This window comes from Arachis stenosperma, chromosome 3 (assembly GCF_014773155.1).
Source record: "Arachis stenosperma cultivar V10309 chromosome 3, arast.V10309.gnm1.PFL2, whole genome shotgun sequence".
Classification (NCBI taxonomy): Eukaryota; Viridiplantae; Streptophyta; class Magnoliopsida; order Fabales; family Fabaceae; genus Arachis; species Arachis stenosperma.
The window spans coordinates 27724943-27743399 of NC_080379.1; the positions used below are offsets into that span (position 1 = coordinate 27724943).

Below are 18457 nucleotides of genomic sequence, written 5' to 3' on the forward strand. Positions count from 1 at the left end.
GCTAACGATATACACAATAACTATAAGTATATAAATTTGATATCCTTCATACTACTATTGAAGCATAAGAAACCTTTTGCGCTTTGAACTTCATAACTTGCTTTAGGCATCTAATGAGAATATACCCGTGTCTCTTAAAATTAAGGGGATTATAATCTTATTTGCAATCGTGCATATAAAATCCTTTTAAAGTCTTAGATATAACTCTTTTCTGATAATTCAAAATCACTTTGAGAATTATCTCAATGTATTCGAATTCTTAATACAGAAGAGGAATGCTACTAACACACAAGGCTAATGAAAATATACTAACTCCTACTAAATTGGTATATAACCATCGACTACATTTATTTCAAAAACCTATATAAGATAATAATTTAATGAGGTATAAATTAGAGTTAAAATTAATTTTAGTCCCTATGGTTTAGCCTGCAAAACAAAATCATTCCTATTTTATTTTGTTCAAATTCATCTCTAACGTTCAATTTGATTTTAAAATCATCTTCGAGCCAAAATACCCTTCTCTTACAATCCTTCTCCAACAACCTTCTACGCCCAAATACCCAATTTTTCTTATTCTTTTTCTTCTTTATCTTCATCCAACATCACCGTCCTTCCATCAGCACCAAATTCTTTTTTCATTATCTTGTACCTTTATATCATCAACATCAAACAGAAAAGTGAAAAAGCTTCATGTATTGCCACAAGAATAAGCTCAAATAATGTAATGTAAAACATTTAGGAAAATAACAATCAGAACCGAAATTTCTTTTCAATAAAAAATCTTAACTTTCAGTAATTTCATGGTTTTGAAAACCGAACCAAACCGGCCGGTTCAACTGGAAAAACCGGGAACCAGTTACCTAGCCGGTCCGGGTAATCTCAAAAACCGAATGGCAAAGAACCGATGTAAAAACCGGTCAAACCAACAGTTAACCAGCGAACCGGAAGAACCGTCCGATTTTTTGGCGGTTTAGTGGTTTGGAAATTCAGATGCCAAACGACGTCGTTTTGACTTTTTTTTAAAAAAAATAGAAAGGCGTACGCCTTAACCTATTGCCAATCTCCCCTTTCTTCCCTAACCCTAATCAGCCACCAATCAGCCGATCTCCCCTTTCTTCTCCCCTCACCCACCAAGGCCACCATTGCCACGGCCCACCAAGCTCCAGATTCCAGAGCGCTCCTCATTCGCCACCCAGCAGCGCTCCTCATTCGCCACCCAAACCAATCCACAGCAGCCACGACCACCACCGCGTTGAGCCCGCCTCCTCGTCGCCGAACGTCGCCGAGCTCGCCGAGCCCGCCTCCTCCTTCGCCGGTAAAACTGATTTTCTCGTCTTCTTGATATTGAACATGTTTCCTTCTGAATTCTGAGCTCACCTGTTCTGTTTGAAAAAAAAATAACAGGACATCTGAGTTAAAAAAAATAACATATGAATCCAGTTAAATATGCTTCAGGTTCAATCTGTTTTTCAAGTCGTGTTGAGTCTCGAACACTTTTATTACCCTTTCAATCTGTTTGCTACTTCTGAATATGTTCTGATCTTGATTTTTGTTTTTGATTTTCTATGCTGCTTGTTCTGTTTGCTACTTCTGTTTGCTGCTTCATGAATATTTTTGTTGCTTCTGAAAGGAAATAATTTTAAATTTTTATTTTACATGAATCAGTTGATTTCTGTGACTGTCAAGCTGCATGAAGTTGATCTATGCTGCCTATTCTGTTTGCTGAAAATAGTTTTTGATTCTCTATGCTGCCTGTTCTGTTTACTGCTTCTGTTTGCTGCTTCATGAATATTTTTTATGCTTCTGAATGGAAATAGTTTTAAATTTTTATTTTACCTGAATCAGTTGATTTCTGTGACTATAAAGCTGCATGAAGTTGATCTATGCTACCTGTTCTATTTGCTGGAAATAGATTTTGATTCTCTATGCTGCCTGTTCTGTTTGCTGCTTCATTATTTTCATGGTTTTCTGAAGTTGATTTCTTGTCTTTGATTTTCTGATTGTTATAGATGGAACAATCACAAAGTAACACGTTTCGCTAGTAACTGTATCCTTTGAATGTATAACATTATGGGTTTGTCATTATGTACGTTTTATTTTTTGTTTAGTTATAAACTTTGATGTTTGAACTTTGAAGTTGTTTGTGAACCTCTAATCTTAAGTAATGGATAATTTATTATGTGAAATATTAAATTTTATTAAGTTAGAAATTATTGAATTTATATACTTAAGATTATTTTAAGTTTTTTAATAATTTTATTTAATATTTAATTAAACCGATTGAACTCCAGTTGAACCCCGGTCGAACCAATGAACTATTAAACCAGTGACCTCACCGGTTTATTGACCGGTCCGGTTCTCGTAACCTTGAGTAATTTAGCACAAAGAAGCTACTGCACAAGTAGATAGAACACTAAGAACACTGAGAAAGGAGCTTCCCCCAAGCTATCTTACGTCGTTATTTCGATTTCCCTAACTGCTTCTTCAATGGGCTAATAGCCACCACTATAGCAGCTGTAGCATTTGATTTCTTCCCATCCACTGCATCATCACCCAAAATTAAAAAATTCAACACAAATCCATTCCGAATTTCACCACAAAGTCATTATCCAATAGCTACATGCATGCAAAAGAATTAATCACTTCCCACAAAAGAAACCAAAAGATTGCAACTTTCTAACCTATGGACTGAGGGGTCACCAAATCATTCTCTTCCACTGCTAGCACAGAAGGAGGCGTGGCCTTCAACGATAAAGTTTCTAACAAAACATCATCGATGCAAGCATCAATGGCATTCAATGACACCATCTCAGGTAGATCATCATTTCTAGGTCCAGATTCGTTCACAGGAGGAGCAATAACAACAGAAAGTATCGTGGATGATGCATTGGCTGTGGTGTTGGTAGAATTGAAAATTCTGCTATGAATCAGATTAGAGAAAAAGTGGAGATCTTTGATCGTTTGTTGGAGTTAGAAGGAGAAAGCGAAGAGATGGAGCATTTGGTTGAGGATTGAGAAGAACCATGTCTAGTTTCAACCATGGTTTTGGTTTGGGTTTGTGAGGGTGGTGATTTCTGCAATGTGTTATGTGTGTTTTTTTTTTCTGGTGATAGCTTCTACTTCTCTCTTTCTCTTTCTCTCTCTCTCTCAATTTCATAATTATTTTTAGCGATAATTTAGTCCAAAAATTTAATATTTAGGTAAAAATAATTATTTTAAAATAAAATTTATTACGGACAATTTTGAACGTAAAATAACCTTAAGGACAATTTTGATTTTCAAACAAAACTTTAGCAACTAAAATTGTACTTAGCCTTAATTTGGTAAAATTTTTACTTTTTGAAAGTAGCTTATAAAATCTAGCTTTTAAAAGATAGGTTTTTAAAAAGTGTAACATTTATATTTGGTAAATTAAATTAAAAATAACTTTTAATAAACACAAGCAACAACAATTACATTTAGTAAAATAGTTTTTAAAATTTAAAAATACTATAAAAGACATAAATTACCTTATTTAATGTATGAGGTTATATTAGACTTTTAAAATTTGAAAATCACAAGCCAACTTTAAAAAACTCTACCTTATTTGCTTTCAAAAGTACCGCGATCTTTTAAAAGCTATAAGCACAAACACATAATCTTTTTGATTTACCAAATACAAAATGAGGAGTTTGTGTTTTTGCACCTCTTCAAAAAGTTTTACCAAATTAAACCTTAATTCTATAAATTACTAATGATAAAATTTTTTTAGTTTATAAATAAAATTCTTTAACTTGCAATCCATTTACTTTTATATCTTATGACGCAATTTTCTTCATATCAATTGTCTCATCAACATTATTATTGAAAAATAATTCTTTTTATCCATCTATCATAGCTCAAGATCTAATATATCATCAACGTCATTATATTTTTAAATGAGTCTTTTCATAAAACTGAAAGAAAAATCTAGTTGTATCATTATAACAAAAATCATTTTTAACGATAAATTTTTAGCGGCCATAATACAATGGCTACTATTTTTTTTATTTAACCTATGTTTTTGTAGTCATTATATATTTGCTATTATTAATATATGTTTTAATGGTAATTATTATTATTACCACTAAATTATTATCTTTTTACTTTTATTTTTAATTTTTTCAAAATTAATAACGGCCATTAATATTATTGCCGGTAAAAAGTGTTCTTAAATTAAATTGATCGAAAAAAAAGAGAAAATAAAAAAGCTATGTTCATGTTTCTGGGTAAAAAGTTCATACCCTGGATAAAGCCACAAAACTCTCTTCCATCGAACTCACTTCCTTCCATCGCCGATTACCGCCGCCGTAGGCCTTGCCACCGCCGATTACTCTTTTCCACTCATTCAAACCGCATCTCGATTTATGTTTCGTCTATTCTCCACCTTAGTTGTCTCAGATCCACCATCGCCAACGTCCTCCAGTTCCAAAGCCTCTGTTGCTGCATCATCCTTCTGAGTGGAATTGCTGACGACAACTTGTAGCTGTGGATTCCGGCAACAACTACACCTTCTCCAACTAGTCCGAAAGTGGTGGAGATCATAGCTTCCGGTCGCAATTGTTCGTCATTTTCACGTTGAAGCTTAGTGAACAGTCAAATTTGTTATGAAATTAGGTTATAATAACGTGAATCTTCCTAATTATTTTGATTTTTTATATTTCAGTTTGTTCTCTTTTTCTCCAATGGCAGCTCCTTTTACTACTGCATTCTCGCCGATTTCTTCTTTTTCTTCTAGTTGCTGTGTTGAGCTTACCACATCACCGGTACTATTCTCTTTTCTGACACATGTTTATTGCTATTGCTCCACCGAATGCTTTTGTTTGTTATATTTATGAATCTTAGTTTGAGTGGAATGACAACTAAGGAAGACTTTGAGGTGAGGGAGAAATTGAAAATGAAAATGAAAAATAAAAAAGAAAATCAGCTTTTGAAAGAAATAAGTAAACATGTAATTTACAATGCATTTTAGCTAGCATAGAAATTGTTGGATGAAGAGGAGTACCTTGATTCAGGGGATTTTGCATAATTCTATTTTACTTTGATCAACAAAGAAAAAGAAGAGAAAGAGAAAAAGGAAGGAAGAACATTTTCCTTTGAGGTTTGATACAGTTTGATGCTATGTGCTGCTTGAAGATCATGCATGATTATGTATGCGCGATTGATTATCTTCAAGTATTTGTGTGTTTATTGTCTTGATTTTTGACTTTCTAACAGACAGTTCTTGATCATAATGATACTGGAATTCTAGCACTTTCTGATGAGACTGAGTTGGAAAGTGTTTCATCCGAAGATCGCCATGGAAGATGGGCGAGTGACTTTCAAAATTGTTCTTTCATACCACGGGGCATCTTTTGATGGGTGGCAAAAGCAACCAGGATTGAGTACCGTTCAAAGGCAAGAACATTTTTCCCTTATTGCGGATTTAAGAAATGAGCAAATTGGGCTTTAACGTTACAAAATTCACTCTCTTTTGTACATTAGTATGATGTCCATCATAAATCCATGACCTATTACTTGTTCTTTAAATTGCATGTTAAAAGTATGTTTTACTGAATTATCTTTCTTAATTTGTTTAGTTAACTGATCCACTTCTTGCTCTTGTACTCTTTTCTCAATGCAGTATAGTAGAAGGTTCACTTGGCAAATTTGTTGATAAAAAGAAAACTCAACTACTCAAAGACAAAGGTTTGCCTGTTGAAGGCTGTGCTGTTGTTGCAGGTTGTACTGACAAAGGGGTGACAACACTTCAACAAGTCTGTTCTTTCTGTAAGTAATTTCTGACGACTAGAGGGGGTCGAATTATTTAGGTTGTTCTTCCATGGTAGTATATAGTTGGCATGCCTTGAAAGGAATGGAAATGTCTGTAGAAGTTACATGATTTTTTTTTGTTTTTTTGCATTTCTTCTGGCTTGTACATGGATGGTTGGGGAACGGGAGGATCCTTTGTAGCATTATTAGGATTCGTCATTTTCAAGCCTGTTTCCCCCTCATTACCTGCAGATACTTGGAGGAAGGATGTTAAACCAAGAGAGGTTGAGGATGCAATCAATAGTGTAGCACCCGGAAAACTTAGGGTCATATCAGTTTTTGAGGTAGTATTTTTGTAAGCTGCAATTTGTAGCTAAAGTCCTTTTGATTTAATGAAATAGTTTTAGATTTGATGGAATTTTATTTGGTTGTTCATTATTTTTTCTGTGCTTACCTTATACTGCAAAATGTTCATGAAGTTAGTGCCATTCGAAAATTAAGTGCAGAATTGACAGAATATTTTGTTGTAATGGCTTGGTACTAAATAGAAGATCATATTGAGTCATAGTTTATATTGAGATAAAAAAATTTTGTTGTTTGTTCTGTTTGATTTATAACAAAAATTTAAGTTTTTAAGTGCATTATTTGTAAATGTGCTTTGGTTAATAATCAATTTATATGATACCCCTTTTTTCTCTGAAGCCAACAAGAAGATGAACGTAAAATTATCTCTGATGGAGTATCTTCAGTGGCAGGTTATTAATCTCTTTCATCTCACCTTATGCTACTTTTAAAACCCCCTTCTCTTCCTTTTTTTTTTCCAATTGCATCCTAGTTATATTGCAGGTAATTTGTTTTCTCTGATATTTGTTCCATTTTGGGTTTGAGCAAAGTAACTTGCTTTTCCAGAAGACAAAGTGATTGATGATATGTATGAATTGACTCTGTCATTAACCTTATAACCATTGTTAGCATTGGACCCGTGTTTCTTTAAATTTGATTGATTTATTGATTTGGTGTATTTTTTTTTTAATTCTTTAGGCTATTTGTGTTTCCAGAAACAGAAATAAAGTATTTTATCTCTCCAAAGGTAAAATCAAAGTGCAACTATCAAGGACATGAACATATATAATTATATATCATCATTTAATTTCCATGTTTGAAAGAGGAAAAGTACTAAATTGCACATTCTAGCTAGTAAGCTTCATCCCTTTAGTGAAGCGTTGAACAGATAGATATATGCTACATAAGATAAAGTACCTAATCATTGAACTTCAAATATATTTCTACAACGTTGCAATAATTGAATAAAAAATAGAATTCATTTTATGACACAACATCATATATTTCTACAACTTTGAAAATAATCTCAATCCTTGTGTATGAGTGAAAAAGAATGAAAGCTGGTTTGATAATAAACCTGAATTCAATTTAATCATGCATGTATATAGCATATATTTGTTCAAACTTTGAAGTTAAAAGTTTCTTTAATCAATCAAGTAAAAATTGCTAAGACTACTAAGTGGCCATTAATGTATTGATCAGCAAGAGAAAATAACAAAAAGAGAAATAATATATATATATATATATAAGCAAGTGAATTATTTAAACAAATAAAACAAGGACATATGTTTTATTGATTAAGGGGAGGCAGCTGTTCTGAAATGCAACACCAACTTTTATTGATTGATAATAATGATGATGATAATAAACGCCAACATGAGAATCTAATAAGAGAGGATAAGATTAATAAAAATATGAAAGTGAAAAGATAAGAAGAGTTTTAGCGGAAGGTAAGTTGGGACTGAAGCAAGAGCTAGTGAGCCCTTTAATTTGGAGATGAGATAAGCTCATAATGTGGTTTCTTAGTTGCTTCCAAGAGAGTCACTAGTCAGATATTGCTTGCTGCGTTCAACCAAACCGAGTGGTTATTAAGAATAAAATTAAATATTAAGAATATTTTAAAAAAAATTAATGAAATATTCTTTACAAAGTTACTGAACTATAGAACAACAAGATCAGTGTAATAGTAACAACAAGATCAGTGTAAGGTGAACTCTAGTTTCTCCTTTAACTTCAATGAGGGAGACTCCAAAATGATCCCAGGTACTGAACTATAGTACATGACATGTTTCTTGTGATAATGACATTTTTTTAGACTTGATAATGTCATTATTTGAGCATGTTGCGTTGAAAACTTTGATAAACACTCTCTTCTCTTACTCTGTTAGATATTCATGGCTTGAATCAGATGCCTTGAGCTTTTATCACTAATTAAAAGTTTAATTTCTTTAGATGTTAAGGTGAATTGTACTCAGGCTTTTACCTTATGGCGCAAGAGTTTTTCTGATATATGGGATGAGCTACAACTTGAAGATCGTGATGATGATACAACAGGTTATAAGTTACACAAGAATCCTATTAGTGGAGGTACTTAGTATACCATTATGTTTAAATTTATTTAATCTGTGGAAAACAATACTAATTTAATGTTGTTTTTGCAGTTTTTGACTTTCTAAATTTGAATAAGAATATTTTTAATGTTAGCTTTTTAATTTACAAACATGACAATAGAAATCAGATCAACATGAGTCGTACTCCTCGTTCTATAAATATGGTACGTGTCTAAATCTTGTTATTGCTTGTCTCTAATCGTTTTCTTTGGACATCATATCTTGTTTTCTAATAATAATGTATATAGCACCATCCAGCACTTGGAAATTAGGTTTGAATCTTGATGCTAATAGTTATTTTTTTTGAAAGATTATAGCTTCATTTATTATTGTTTGTTTGAATCCAGCAGTAAATGATAAATATTTTTATATCTTATATTAATAGGTTGTTGTTCATCTTCAGGAGAATCAAGCAAGGAAGTAAAAGTTTGATAAAGAAATTTAGGAGATGAATTTCAATCAACAAAGTATTTTAACAAGTATAGTTTGTGTGGCTACTAATGTTTCTTTTATGTTCGGATGACATAGCATAATACACAGGCATATTTGATTTTGTCTCTATTTGCTACACACATTTGATTCAGATGGATAGATATAGAGAGAACAACAGTAGTATTTCATTTTCTGTACTGAATGGATGTACTTTCCCAAAAATGGCATGCATTTTAGGATATTGCATTTTTTGTACTGATTGCTCACCTATAAATATGATATTATATTTCAGGATCATGTTTTCTTTGCCCTACATCCTATAAATCTGCTACTTCCATAGGATACCTCTCAAAGATTCTCATATTACATTCTCATTGCCAAAACACAATTAAGCTAAATGAATGTAATTTAATAGTGCAAGACAGTAGCAGATAAGTATTTCTTAAAAAAGAATAAACACATTTCAAACGTAATATTTATTTTTTTATTAATAAGATTTATAATAATAAAGTTATGTAGAAATATAATAATAAAGTGAGTATAATTAAAAAAAGTCTTTAAGATTTTAGCGGCAATAATAATAACAGCTAAAAGTGAATAATATTGCAATTTAAGAATATTTTTAATGGCCATATAAATTGCCGGTAAAATGAATTTTAACGGCAATAATAATGACAGCTAAAAGTGAACAATGTTTCTATCTTAGAATTATTTTTAGTGGCCATATAAATTGCCAAGAAAATGGCTGCTAAAAATTATATACTTTTTGTGGCTATTAAAATGGTCTTTACCGGCAAATATTATAATGGCCACTAAAACCTTTTAGCGACGAAGCATAAGACGGCTAATGTCTAATTGTCGGTAAATGTATTAATTACTATTTTAATTGCCGCTAAAAGTAAAATAAATGGCCACTAAAAGTGATTATTTTTGTAGTGTATTCAATGCTTTATTCTTTAGCGAAACACTTTATAATAAATCATACTTTATATATTCGTATTACCCATTTTGTCTACTTGATTTTAAAAAATAATGGCTTAATATTTTTAGGTAATTAATAGAATGAACCCCAAATGTTAAAGTCTTTTACGGACTTAAAGTTTTCACTCATAGAACCTACACATAATATCTCACATAAAATGAAATAACTTTCTGTAATGATATACCAAATGACATTTTTTCTTAAGGTATTGAGTTTACCTTAAGGATAATCTATGAACTATCTTTTCTCCCAAACTTAATATCTTCAAGGAACTATAAACTTTCTATCTCCAGAAAATATCTTAATGGTAGAAAAAAAATTACTCCTAAAATGGTGCAAGATTATATACAAATAAAATTTTTATCAAGAATCTAAACTGCAATTTTCAATACCTTTTTTAGAGTGATTATTGTAACATCCTCACTACTAAAATGTCACGCTTTCGGCTGCGTCACTCTGATAGCAAGAAATATTACGACTACTTTATATACTTAATATTAAAATAGGAGCCTATGACTCAACACCGTATCGCTGATTTCTTTTAAAAAAACGAAAATAAATACTTAATCTTAAAAAAAACAAACACATAGATTCAAATACAAGACTTTCTACATAATATCTTATAATATAATATATATTTAAAACATATAACTTCTATCCCTCTTACAAAATTGTAATAACTAAGACGATGGAAGAAAATAATCTAATTAATACAACATATAAACCAAACGCAGTATAATTCTTCTTAATGTTTCTTCATCCAATTTCTGATAAAGTTGTAGGGGATGAGAACCTAACCACCCGGTCTCACCACAGAGTTTTAAAGTTGTCATAAAAAGATATTTAATAAGAAAACTGTTTTCAAGCTCAGTGATTATCATTGCCTTATGAATCTTTTAAAAACCAATAGGTAATCGTTCAAAACATTTTCAAAGAAACAATATTTAATCTTTCAGAAATCCGAAATCTTTCCTTTCTTAAAAGAAAATCTCAATCAGAAACCAACCACGCAATCAACAACACAATCATTAATTCAACACCAAAGTTCATTCTCAAATGTAGCACGCCAGGACAAACACAGGCAAGACAGACAAGGAAAACACAAGTAGATAGCAGTTACAACCAATAATTCAAGTAGCAGTTAAGAACAGTTTAGCAATTAGGCAAACCCAAACAAGTTCAAACCCAAACAAAGCATACAAATGCATATGATGCATGCCTGTCCTATGACTGATGAGGCTTATGTGTCGATTATCCAGTCAACCCGACAAGTCTGAATTGTCCTTAGACTGTTCCCCGACGTGCATCCCCAAGAGTCTATGCATAACTTTTTCTCAAATAATCAATATTGCTCAATCTCGGTAACATTTTCGGGAATTTATATAGTGCCCGGTCACATTTACGTCGTAGGGTCAACAGAGTATCGAGTTTTCAACCTGGTACACGTGGTGGCAAGCCATGGTACTTTATCCAGGGAACCTCGTATCTAAGATAATTCAAATTCATATCTCAACATTCCCAACATTCTCAACATCATGATCATTCATCAATCCAAATCTCGTTTCCAAATTCATTCAAAAACCATATTTAAAAAAAATCCTCATCATCCTTCTTTCCATTCCATCCATTAACAAATCTCAATTCAGAACATAATTCTTTCTCTGATAATTAAATCAATCTTAAAACATATAATATTTAAGAACAAATCTTTTTAATTAATTACTTCAAATAAAACTTCCAATTTTATAAAATTTCGACAACATCTCCTCTAAAACTCGAACATTGCCACCCTTTTCGAGTTCCATCTAAACATTTCTCAAACTTTTTCTCAACTATATCCAAATCTCAAACAATTTCCAGAGTTGTACCATTTCCAATATCAAATTATTTTCAAATCAAACCAATTCCAACAATAAAATTCTTTTTAAAAATCAAATCAACTCAAATATTAAATCATTTATAAAATCAGACCAACTCAAAATCAAACCGCTTTAACTCCAAACCAAGGAAACCATTTTTCATAATTATCAAGTAAATAACTTTTCAAACCCATTCTTATCAACAACCGTATATCACTCAAGCAATCAACAACCACATCCACAACACAAAAATAATTACAGAAATATATCCTTTTTTTTGTATCAATATCTATTTATTATAACAACACTGTAAGCTAAAAATAAATTTTAAGAAAAACCCCTACTTCGATTGCGATCTAACAACGCGACATAAACTCTTTTTCTTTCGGCTCGCATTCAGCGGCAGCTGCCTCCACAGTTCCGTTTACTTTCACAACAACAGAAACGGCTTTTATTCCAACCATGCGATTACCGAAACTCGACCCCAGAACGTCAATATCACGAAATTCTCAATAATTCATAGCAAAATAATAGCGGTAAGGATATCAAGGCTGCAGCTATAGAAAACAGAACGATGGAGCAGCAAAGAACATAATCAAGGACTTATGCATCTGTCCTGATGGCAGTAACAGTATTTCAATTGGTAAGACAGCAGGGACATCAATAAAATCAGAATACCAGAGCAAAATAGAAATGGAACAGATTCAAGAAAGGAGGAAGCAGTTACCGGTAAATCTGGCTTAGTTCCGACAACATCGTATAGCCGAGTAACTTGCAACAATCAAAACCCAAGAAGACAGAGGCTTCAGATACGGTCTCTAGCGGCCACGGACACGGTTGTGCAACTTAAAACAGAACCCGATAGAGCGGCGGCAGCCTCCAGCAACTCCGGTGAGTTTCCTCAACGACGGTGATGGCAGGAGCTTCAGCGGTGCAACCGAGGCTTGATGGCGGCAAGAACGGCGGCGGTAGCTTCACGCAGCACGGCGGCACCTATCCTTTCCCCCACCGAGAGCTCTTTGTCTCTCTCTCGCCCTCTGTTCCGATGACGGCGACGATGGCTCCCTTCGGCGACGACGACGGCGTGAATAGTAACAGCTGCGGCGGCGAGCTTCATCTGCAGCGAGGAACATTGTAATAGCGTCGTTCTTCTTCTCCTCTGGCTCGTTGTTGGCGGCGACGGGCGCGAAGTCAGTGGCGATCCGCGATGGTGGCGACGAGCTGAAGGACGAACGGCGGCGGCTGTGGCAGCGGTCTTCCTCTCCCACCGGTGCTCTCTCTCTCTTTCTTGGATCTCCCATCCTCTCGATCAGCAGCGGCAGCGATGGTGGCAGTGACACCCACCGCGCCGCATCCCTCTTCTCCCCCTTCTCCTTCCTTTCTCGGTCCCCCTTCCTTCTTCCCCTTTCTTTTCTTTCTTTCGTCGATGAGTGTAAGGGATTATTGGGGTGAAGGTGAATGGCGACTGAAGGAGATAAGGGGCAGCTAGGGTTTCATTTGGGGGTAAAGGGAAAATTATGTGTTAATTAGGGTTAGGGTTTGAATATAAAATTAAGAATTTTGAGGTTTAATTTGAAAACTAATTAAATCTTTAAAATTATTTTAAAAAATATTATTTGTTGTATTAAATTGTTATTTAGTTTAGTCACCAAAAAAAAATTGCTATTTAGTTTTCACTCAAATATTCTAATTAAAAATATAATATAATTTTAATTAATTTTTTTATTAACAAAATCTAAAGTATTTATTTATAAAAATATTATCATATAAAAATCTTATTATTTTACGACTACTAATTTTATAATTTAAATATAGAAAATAATTCAATAATTGTAAAATTAAATAAAATTCTACTTTAAATAGTCAAATCTTGTTATTTTTTAATTTCTAAAACTTTAAATTGTAATTAGAAAAATAATCCATAATTATAGAATTTGGGCAAAAACCTTAATTTATTTCAAATTCAATTAATTAAAACTGTCTTTAGTTATTTTAAATAAAATAATTTTTAAAATTAAAACTGTAAATAAATATATAATTAAAAATTAGTTCATAGTAAGACTTTTCAGAAGTTCTAAGTCTTACAATTATGGTATCAAAGTATGAGTAGTCATACTTTACTTAAATGAGATAGAATAAAAATATCATTAAAGAAAAGCTAATAGAAATAAATTTATGTTATTCGAAAGAAAAAATACATGTACCAAAATATATATTTGAATTTGTAAATAAAATAGAATTTATCTATTTCTAATTGAACAAGAATAACTGAATTTATTAAAATAGAAATAGAAACCAATTTATAAAAAATATGTATACTATATTGATGATTATCAGTAGCTAAGAGAAAAAAGTTAAATCTTGACCTTTTTTTAATTTTTCTTTTAACCTAGAGTTCTGTTGATTTACTGTGAGTTAAAAACAGAAAAGATTTGATTTTGTCTCCTGACACAATATGAGTTAGAAAAGAGTTGCTTGCAAAATGTACTATAGTCAAACGTTACTGAGTAGAAGTATTAGGAGATACTTTATTTTTGTCTCCTATACTGCAGAACCAAAAGTAGAGAAGAGAATAGAAAATGACACACAGATGTATCCTGGTTCAGCTACTCAGTGCAATGTAGCCTACATCCAGTCTCCATCACAATAGTGACGGAACTTCACTATCTTCCAACAGAATTACATACACCAATTCTTCCTAGGATCTACCCAATCCTATTTGGGACAAGTCCAGTTTCTAACCCAAACTAAACTTGACTAGGAACTCACCATAGCTTTTCAACAGGAAAGTGCTAACTCAACTTGTAAGGAAATCCGCTCAGGATCATGACACAAAACAGAAACACTTACAAAAGATTTCTGAAATAACTTTGGCTTTTTCTCCAAGTTTAACTCTTTGTCTTTTACCACTCAGTGGCTTTTTCTTACAAACCTCACCAATTTGCCTTTTATCATTGAAACTCAAATAGACTAAATTGAGAAAAAAATACTCAATAAAACCATGAAGGAGAAGAATAAATAGCTTAGTGAGCTATGGGAACCCAAACGTTTGTGCTCTCTCTCCTTACTCTAATCCTTGGCCATTCACCTCTATTATAGAGGAGTGAAACTTCCTAGGCTTGAAACCTTGCTTCAACACATGTTGGTTTTTCTTCTCCCAAGATCAGAATCAGCAACGGCATTCACAAAGGAGATAGAGGGCAGAAGCAGTGACATTTAACCATACCTTCAATCTTCTCCTTCAACCTTTTTTCCTTTTGCTTATTGACTATGAGTAGTGTATCCTTGCTTTGACTCCAAGTTTGATTTTTTTATTGTTGATAAGTAGCAGAGCACCATTGACTTTACTTTCTTCATTTTTCAATTCGGTGCTTGTAGCCCTGTTGATTTCTTCAACGTTCCTTGATGAAGCACAAATAGAAAAATCTCATTTTTGAGATTTTCTTTTTTTATGAGATTTTTTCTTTTATTCTAGTCCCTTTTACCTTCTCTTCTTTGCTTGAAAATGAAAACTTGCTTTTTGATCTTTCTTTTGTCCTAGCTTTAGAACTTTCCTTTTCTTTCTTTCTCCTTGTTTTAGAGAGTGATGTGATGTGAAAGAAAAGAAAAAAGAGAGAAGAGAGAGTTTTGGTTTCGGTGGATATAAAGTGAATGAATTCAAATGAAATAAAATTCAAGTTCAAGAGAGTGAGTTTTGGTTATAGATTATCACATGGGTTTTTGTTTGGATATGGACCAATTACTTTCTTTTCTTTTATTTGGTAGAGGCTTGCTTTTATTCCCAATGAGAAACATTTAAGGTGGAAGCAAATAAATCTTGGGCCATGAGTGAGTGTGTGTCTGTGGGCCTAATTATATATGGCTTGAGTCATTACTTCTTGGGCCATTCTCAATTCATTTAAATTATGCACACTAAATAAAATACAACACACAAACAATTTAATATTAATCAAATAATGTTTAGTCATCATCTTAATTATAGTTTAGTTCTCTAAACTCAACAATCTTCCCCTTGATTACAAACATTATTAAATGAATTGAAATAAAATGAGAGGAGTTTTTTTAGAAACTTCTCTTTGATTTTTTTTGTCATGAAGCTCCCCTTTCTTTTGATCTCTAAGCTCCCCCTCAATGTTATCTTTTCATTACCTAATATCAACAAGCTTTTTCAAAGAAATAATGCCAAACATTCAATAATTATCAAACAGTTATATATCTCAGAAAACCTGTTTGATCAAATGCCAAGAGTTTACAAGACTTATTGTCAATTCAAAAATATCATTGGCCAACCTTGAACAAAACATAAATCAAAGCTAAAACTAATAAAAAAAAACTATCCATTTAAAAGATTATTTACAACTAGATCAAAATTTATAAGTTGTAGATTTTAAAACAAAAATAAATCTAATCATAAACATCATAAAAAATAACAGCTTTAAACATTAGATCAAAACCAAACTTCAAACATCTGCATCCTAATTTTCACAAGTTCAAAACAATGCAAAATAGAGATAGTAGTTTTCAATTTATTTTCTTGTCTCCCCCTTTTGTTATCAAGGAGGGATGAACCTGCATCAAAGTTAGACCATCAAGTATCCCAAAAAAGCAAAATAAACAAATCTGTTAGTAGCAGAGTTAATTAACTAAGTCTATTACAATCATCCATGCTAAATTGTAATCAAATCCAAAGAGCTAAAAAATCAATAAAAGTGTTTCAAGATGATCAAAATTCAGAAATCATAATTCAGAAAACAAAGCTTTTAAACTTCAGCGGCAAAATCATGGAGCAGAAACTAGGCATGAGATCCCTTTTCTTCGGTTCCAGTCATATCCTCATCTTGATTGGTCAGTGTTTGGTCATCATCCAAGGAGTCTATATATTTAAGCAATACCTCAACTCGGCTTTGATATTTTTGAAAGAAATTCTCATTTTGAAAAGCCAATTGCCTAGTTTGTTTGTTCGAGTTAGTCATCTATTTTGTGAGGTTGATAAACTCTTGTAAAACATTCTTGACAATGCCATTCATAAGGTACTTATGGGATGAGGATGTTCCGGTCGTGGATGGAGAATGAAGACTTTCTTCCTCATCTTTCTCAAGAACCGTGTCCTTGTTAGCCTTTGTGCTTTTTTCTTTTTGTCTGTTTTACTGTACTTGAGATATGAAAATTTATCTTCCATGATCTTATTGCTCAGATCAACACCAAAGTACTCAAAGATGCAAGTCAAAAATATTTCATATGAAAGAGAGATATTTTTTATCATTTTTTATGTAGTCAAATATATGGCGTATTATTAAGTAAGCAAAGAAATTTTTATGTTGTTGATTATGGCAAAGAGAACCAATGAATCACAGAGGGTGACCCATTGATATGAACCACTTTGTGGTAGAAGATTATGAATAATAAGACGGTGAAACTGTGCACGGGAAGGACCTAGGCTCGGTGAGTTGGTGTGACACCATCCATGAAAAACATATTTTCACATATGTTTGGCCAAAATATCTTGGTGAGAAACTCCAAGATCATTTTCCTACTTACCAGAGATGTAGGCATTCATTTCTACATTATGGTAATCAAGGAATTCACCAATAGTGTCTTTATTTAAGTAAATTTGGTAACCCTTGACATATGAGTGAACAACAACCTCAGAATAGTGTATATTTGCATAGAACTCTCTAATTAAATCTAGGTATATGGGCTTTCAAATGTCAAACAATTTTTTCTACCCCAAAGATTTAAAAATTTCAATAAAATTTATCCTTTTTCAGTCAAATTATTCAAGTCAGTAATAAAGGTAGAGCACAGGGGTCTTTGTGACACAATATCTCTGTGAAATTCAAAATTCATGCAAAAAGTAAATCGTTAAGAGTCAAAATGAGAGTGAGGTCATTTACCAAAATAGGATTTGAATGCAACTGGATATGGGTAAATGGGTTCTTTGACAGAGTGAAGAAAAAGGTCTTTTGTTACTTTTAGATGGACGAGAAGATAGGACTGAGTGTCCTAGAGGACGAGACGGTGAATGAGGAGGAGGAGAATATGGAGGTTCCTCATCTATCATAGACCGTTTGCCCTTCACCTCTTTAGCATTAGAGGAGCCAGCCTCTTGAGGAGCCAATGATGGTCTTCGATTTGTGGTTTTGGTTCTTACCATTGACTTAGGAGATTGAGAAGAGTGAGAGGAGGATGAGTGTGAATGGATATGAATATGTGTGTAGGCTTGAGGTCTGAAAGATGGATTTCGTGGAGGTCTGATGGTTCCAGCATGATGAAATAAAGAATGTGAAGAAGAAAGAGAAAATGGAGGTAGTGGAGTAATGGAAAATGAGAGGTTAACAATCAATAACTACCTTAAATGCTCAAGAATCCTTTGAAAACATAAACCGTATTAATAAAATGAAATTCATGGATTTTTGAATTTTAAAATCAATGTTGACAATTTTGAAATGACAAGACTAATAAGGATTTTGAAAAGAAACTGAAACTAATTTGACCTGAGAGAAAATAATAAAATTAATAAATTTAAAAGCTAATACTCTTTTGATATTGGTGATCAAAACAAGCAATGAGGCCGATTTCATAGAACATAATATCCTTTTCTTGGGTCCAGTGGTGGTTTTAAGAAAACACAATGGATCACCTTGGATTTGGTTCTGTTCCAAATTAATTAATATCATCAACGCACTTTCAGATCTTCAAAGAACCTAGAGAGAGTCATCATCTACCCAGTTTGCAAAACAGAATGCAAATTAAGAATGTTTAGTTCAAAGACTCAGCATAAACCATTCCAAGAGCAGTTCTCAATTTACAAAATCTATCTTCACATAGAGGTTTTGTGAAAATATCAGTCAATTGATCCTCAGATTTTGCAAATTATATGTCAATAGTACTTTTTTACACATGTTCTCTTATGGAATGAAATCTTACTTCAATGTGCTTAGTTCTTGAGTGTAAAACAG

The 18457-nt window shown here is 32.7% G+C and overlaps 1 protein-coding gene across 12 annotated transcripts; it reads left to right on the forward strand.

Moving 5' to 3' along the window:
• Nucleotides 1-4242: 4242 nt before the first annotated feature.
• On the forward strand, nucleotides 4243-8933 carry LOC130967672 (uncharacterized). 12 transcript variants are annotated; one of them, XR_009081406.1, is made up of 7 exons: nucleotides 4243-4583; nucleotides 4688-4787; nucleotides 5273-5418; nucleotides 5645-5790; nucleotides 6475-6527; nucleotides 6814-8389; nucleotides 8611-8933. XR_009081406.1 is itself a non-coding variant. In XM_057892636.1 (7 exons), the coding sequence occupies exons 2-6, from the start codon at nucleotides 4707-4709 to the stop codon at nucleotides 6487-6489; spliced, it is 480 nt and encodes a 159-aa protein (XP_057748619.1). In that variant the 5' UTR covers nucleotides 4243-4583; nucleotides 4688-4706; the 3' UTR covers nucleotides 6490-6527; nucleotides 6619-8895. The 12 variants fall into 12 exon arrangements, 6 of the variants coding, with proteins under 6 accessions (XP_057748619.1, XP_057748621.1, XP_057748620.1 ...); XR_009081405.1 differs by having other exon boundaries at nucleotides 8629-8933; XR_009081407.1 differs by having other exon boundaries at nucleotides 6814-8202; nucleotides 8629-8933.
• Nucleotides 8934-18457: the final 9524 nt, after the last annotated feature.

Excerpts from the sequence above, each read along its gene's own strand:
- LOC130967672 (XM_057892634.1), top strand. The coding sequence starts at position 4,707 with ATGGCAGCTCCTTTTACTACTGCATTCTCGCCGATTTCTTCTTTTTCT. Across the intron at positions 4,788-5,272 it reads TTGAGCTTACCACATCACCG|CACTTTCTGATGAGACTGAG; the intron begins GTACTATTCTCT and ends CTGGAATTCTAG. Across the intron at positions 5,419-5,644 it reads GGATTGAGTACCGTTCAAAG|TATAGTAGAAGGTTCACTTG; the intron begins GCAAGAACATTT and ends TTCTCAATGCAG.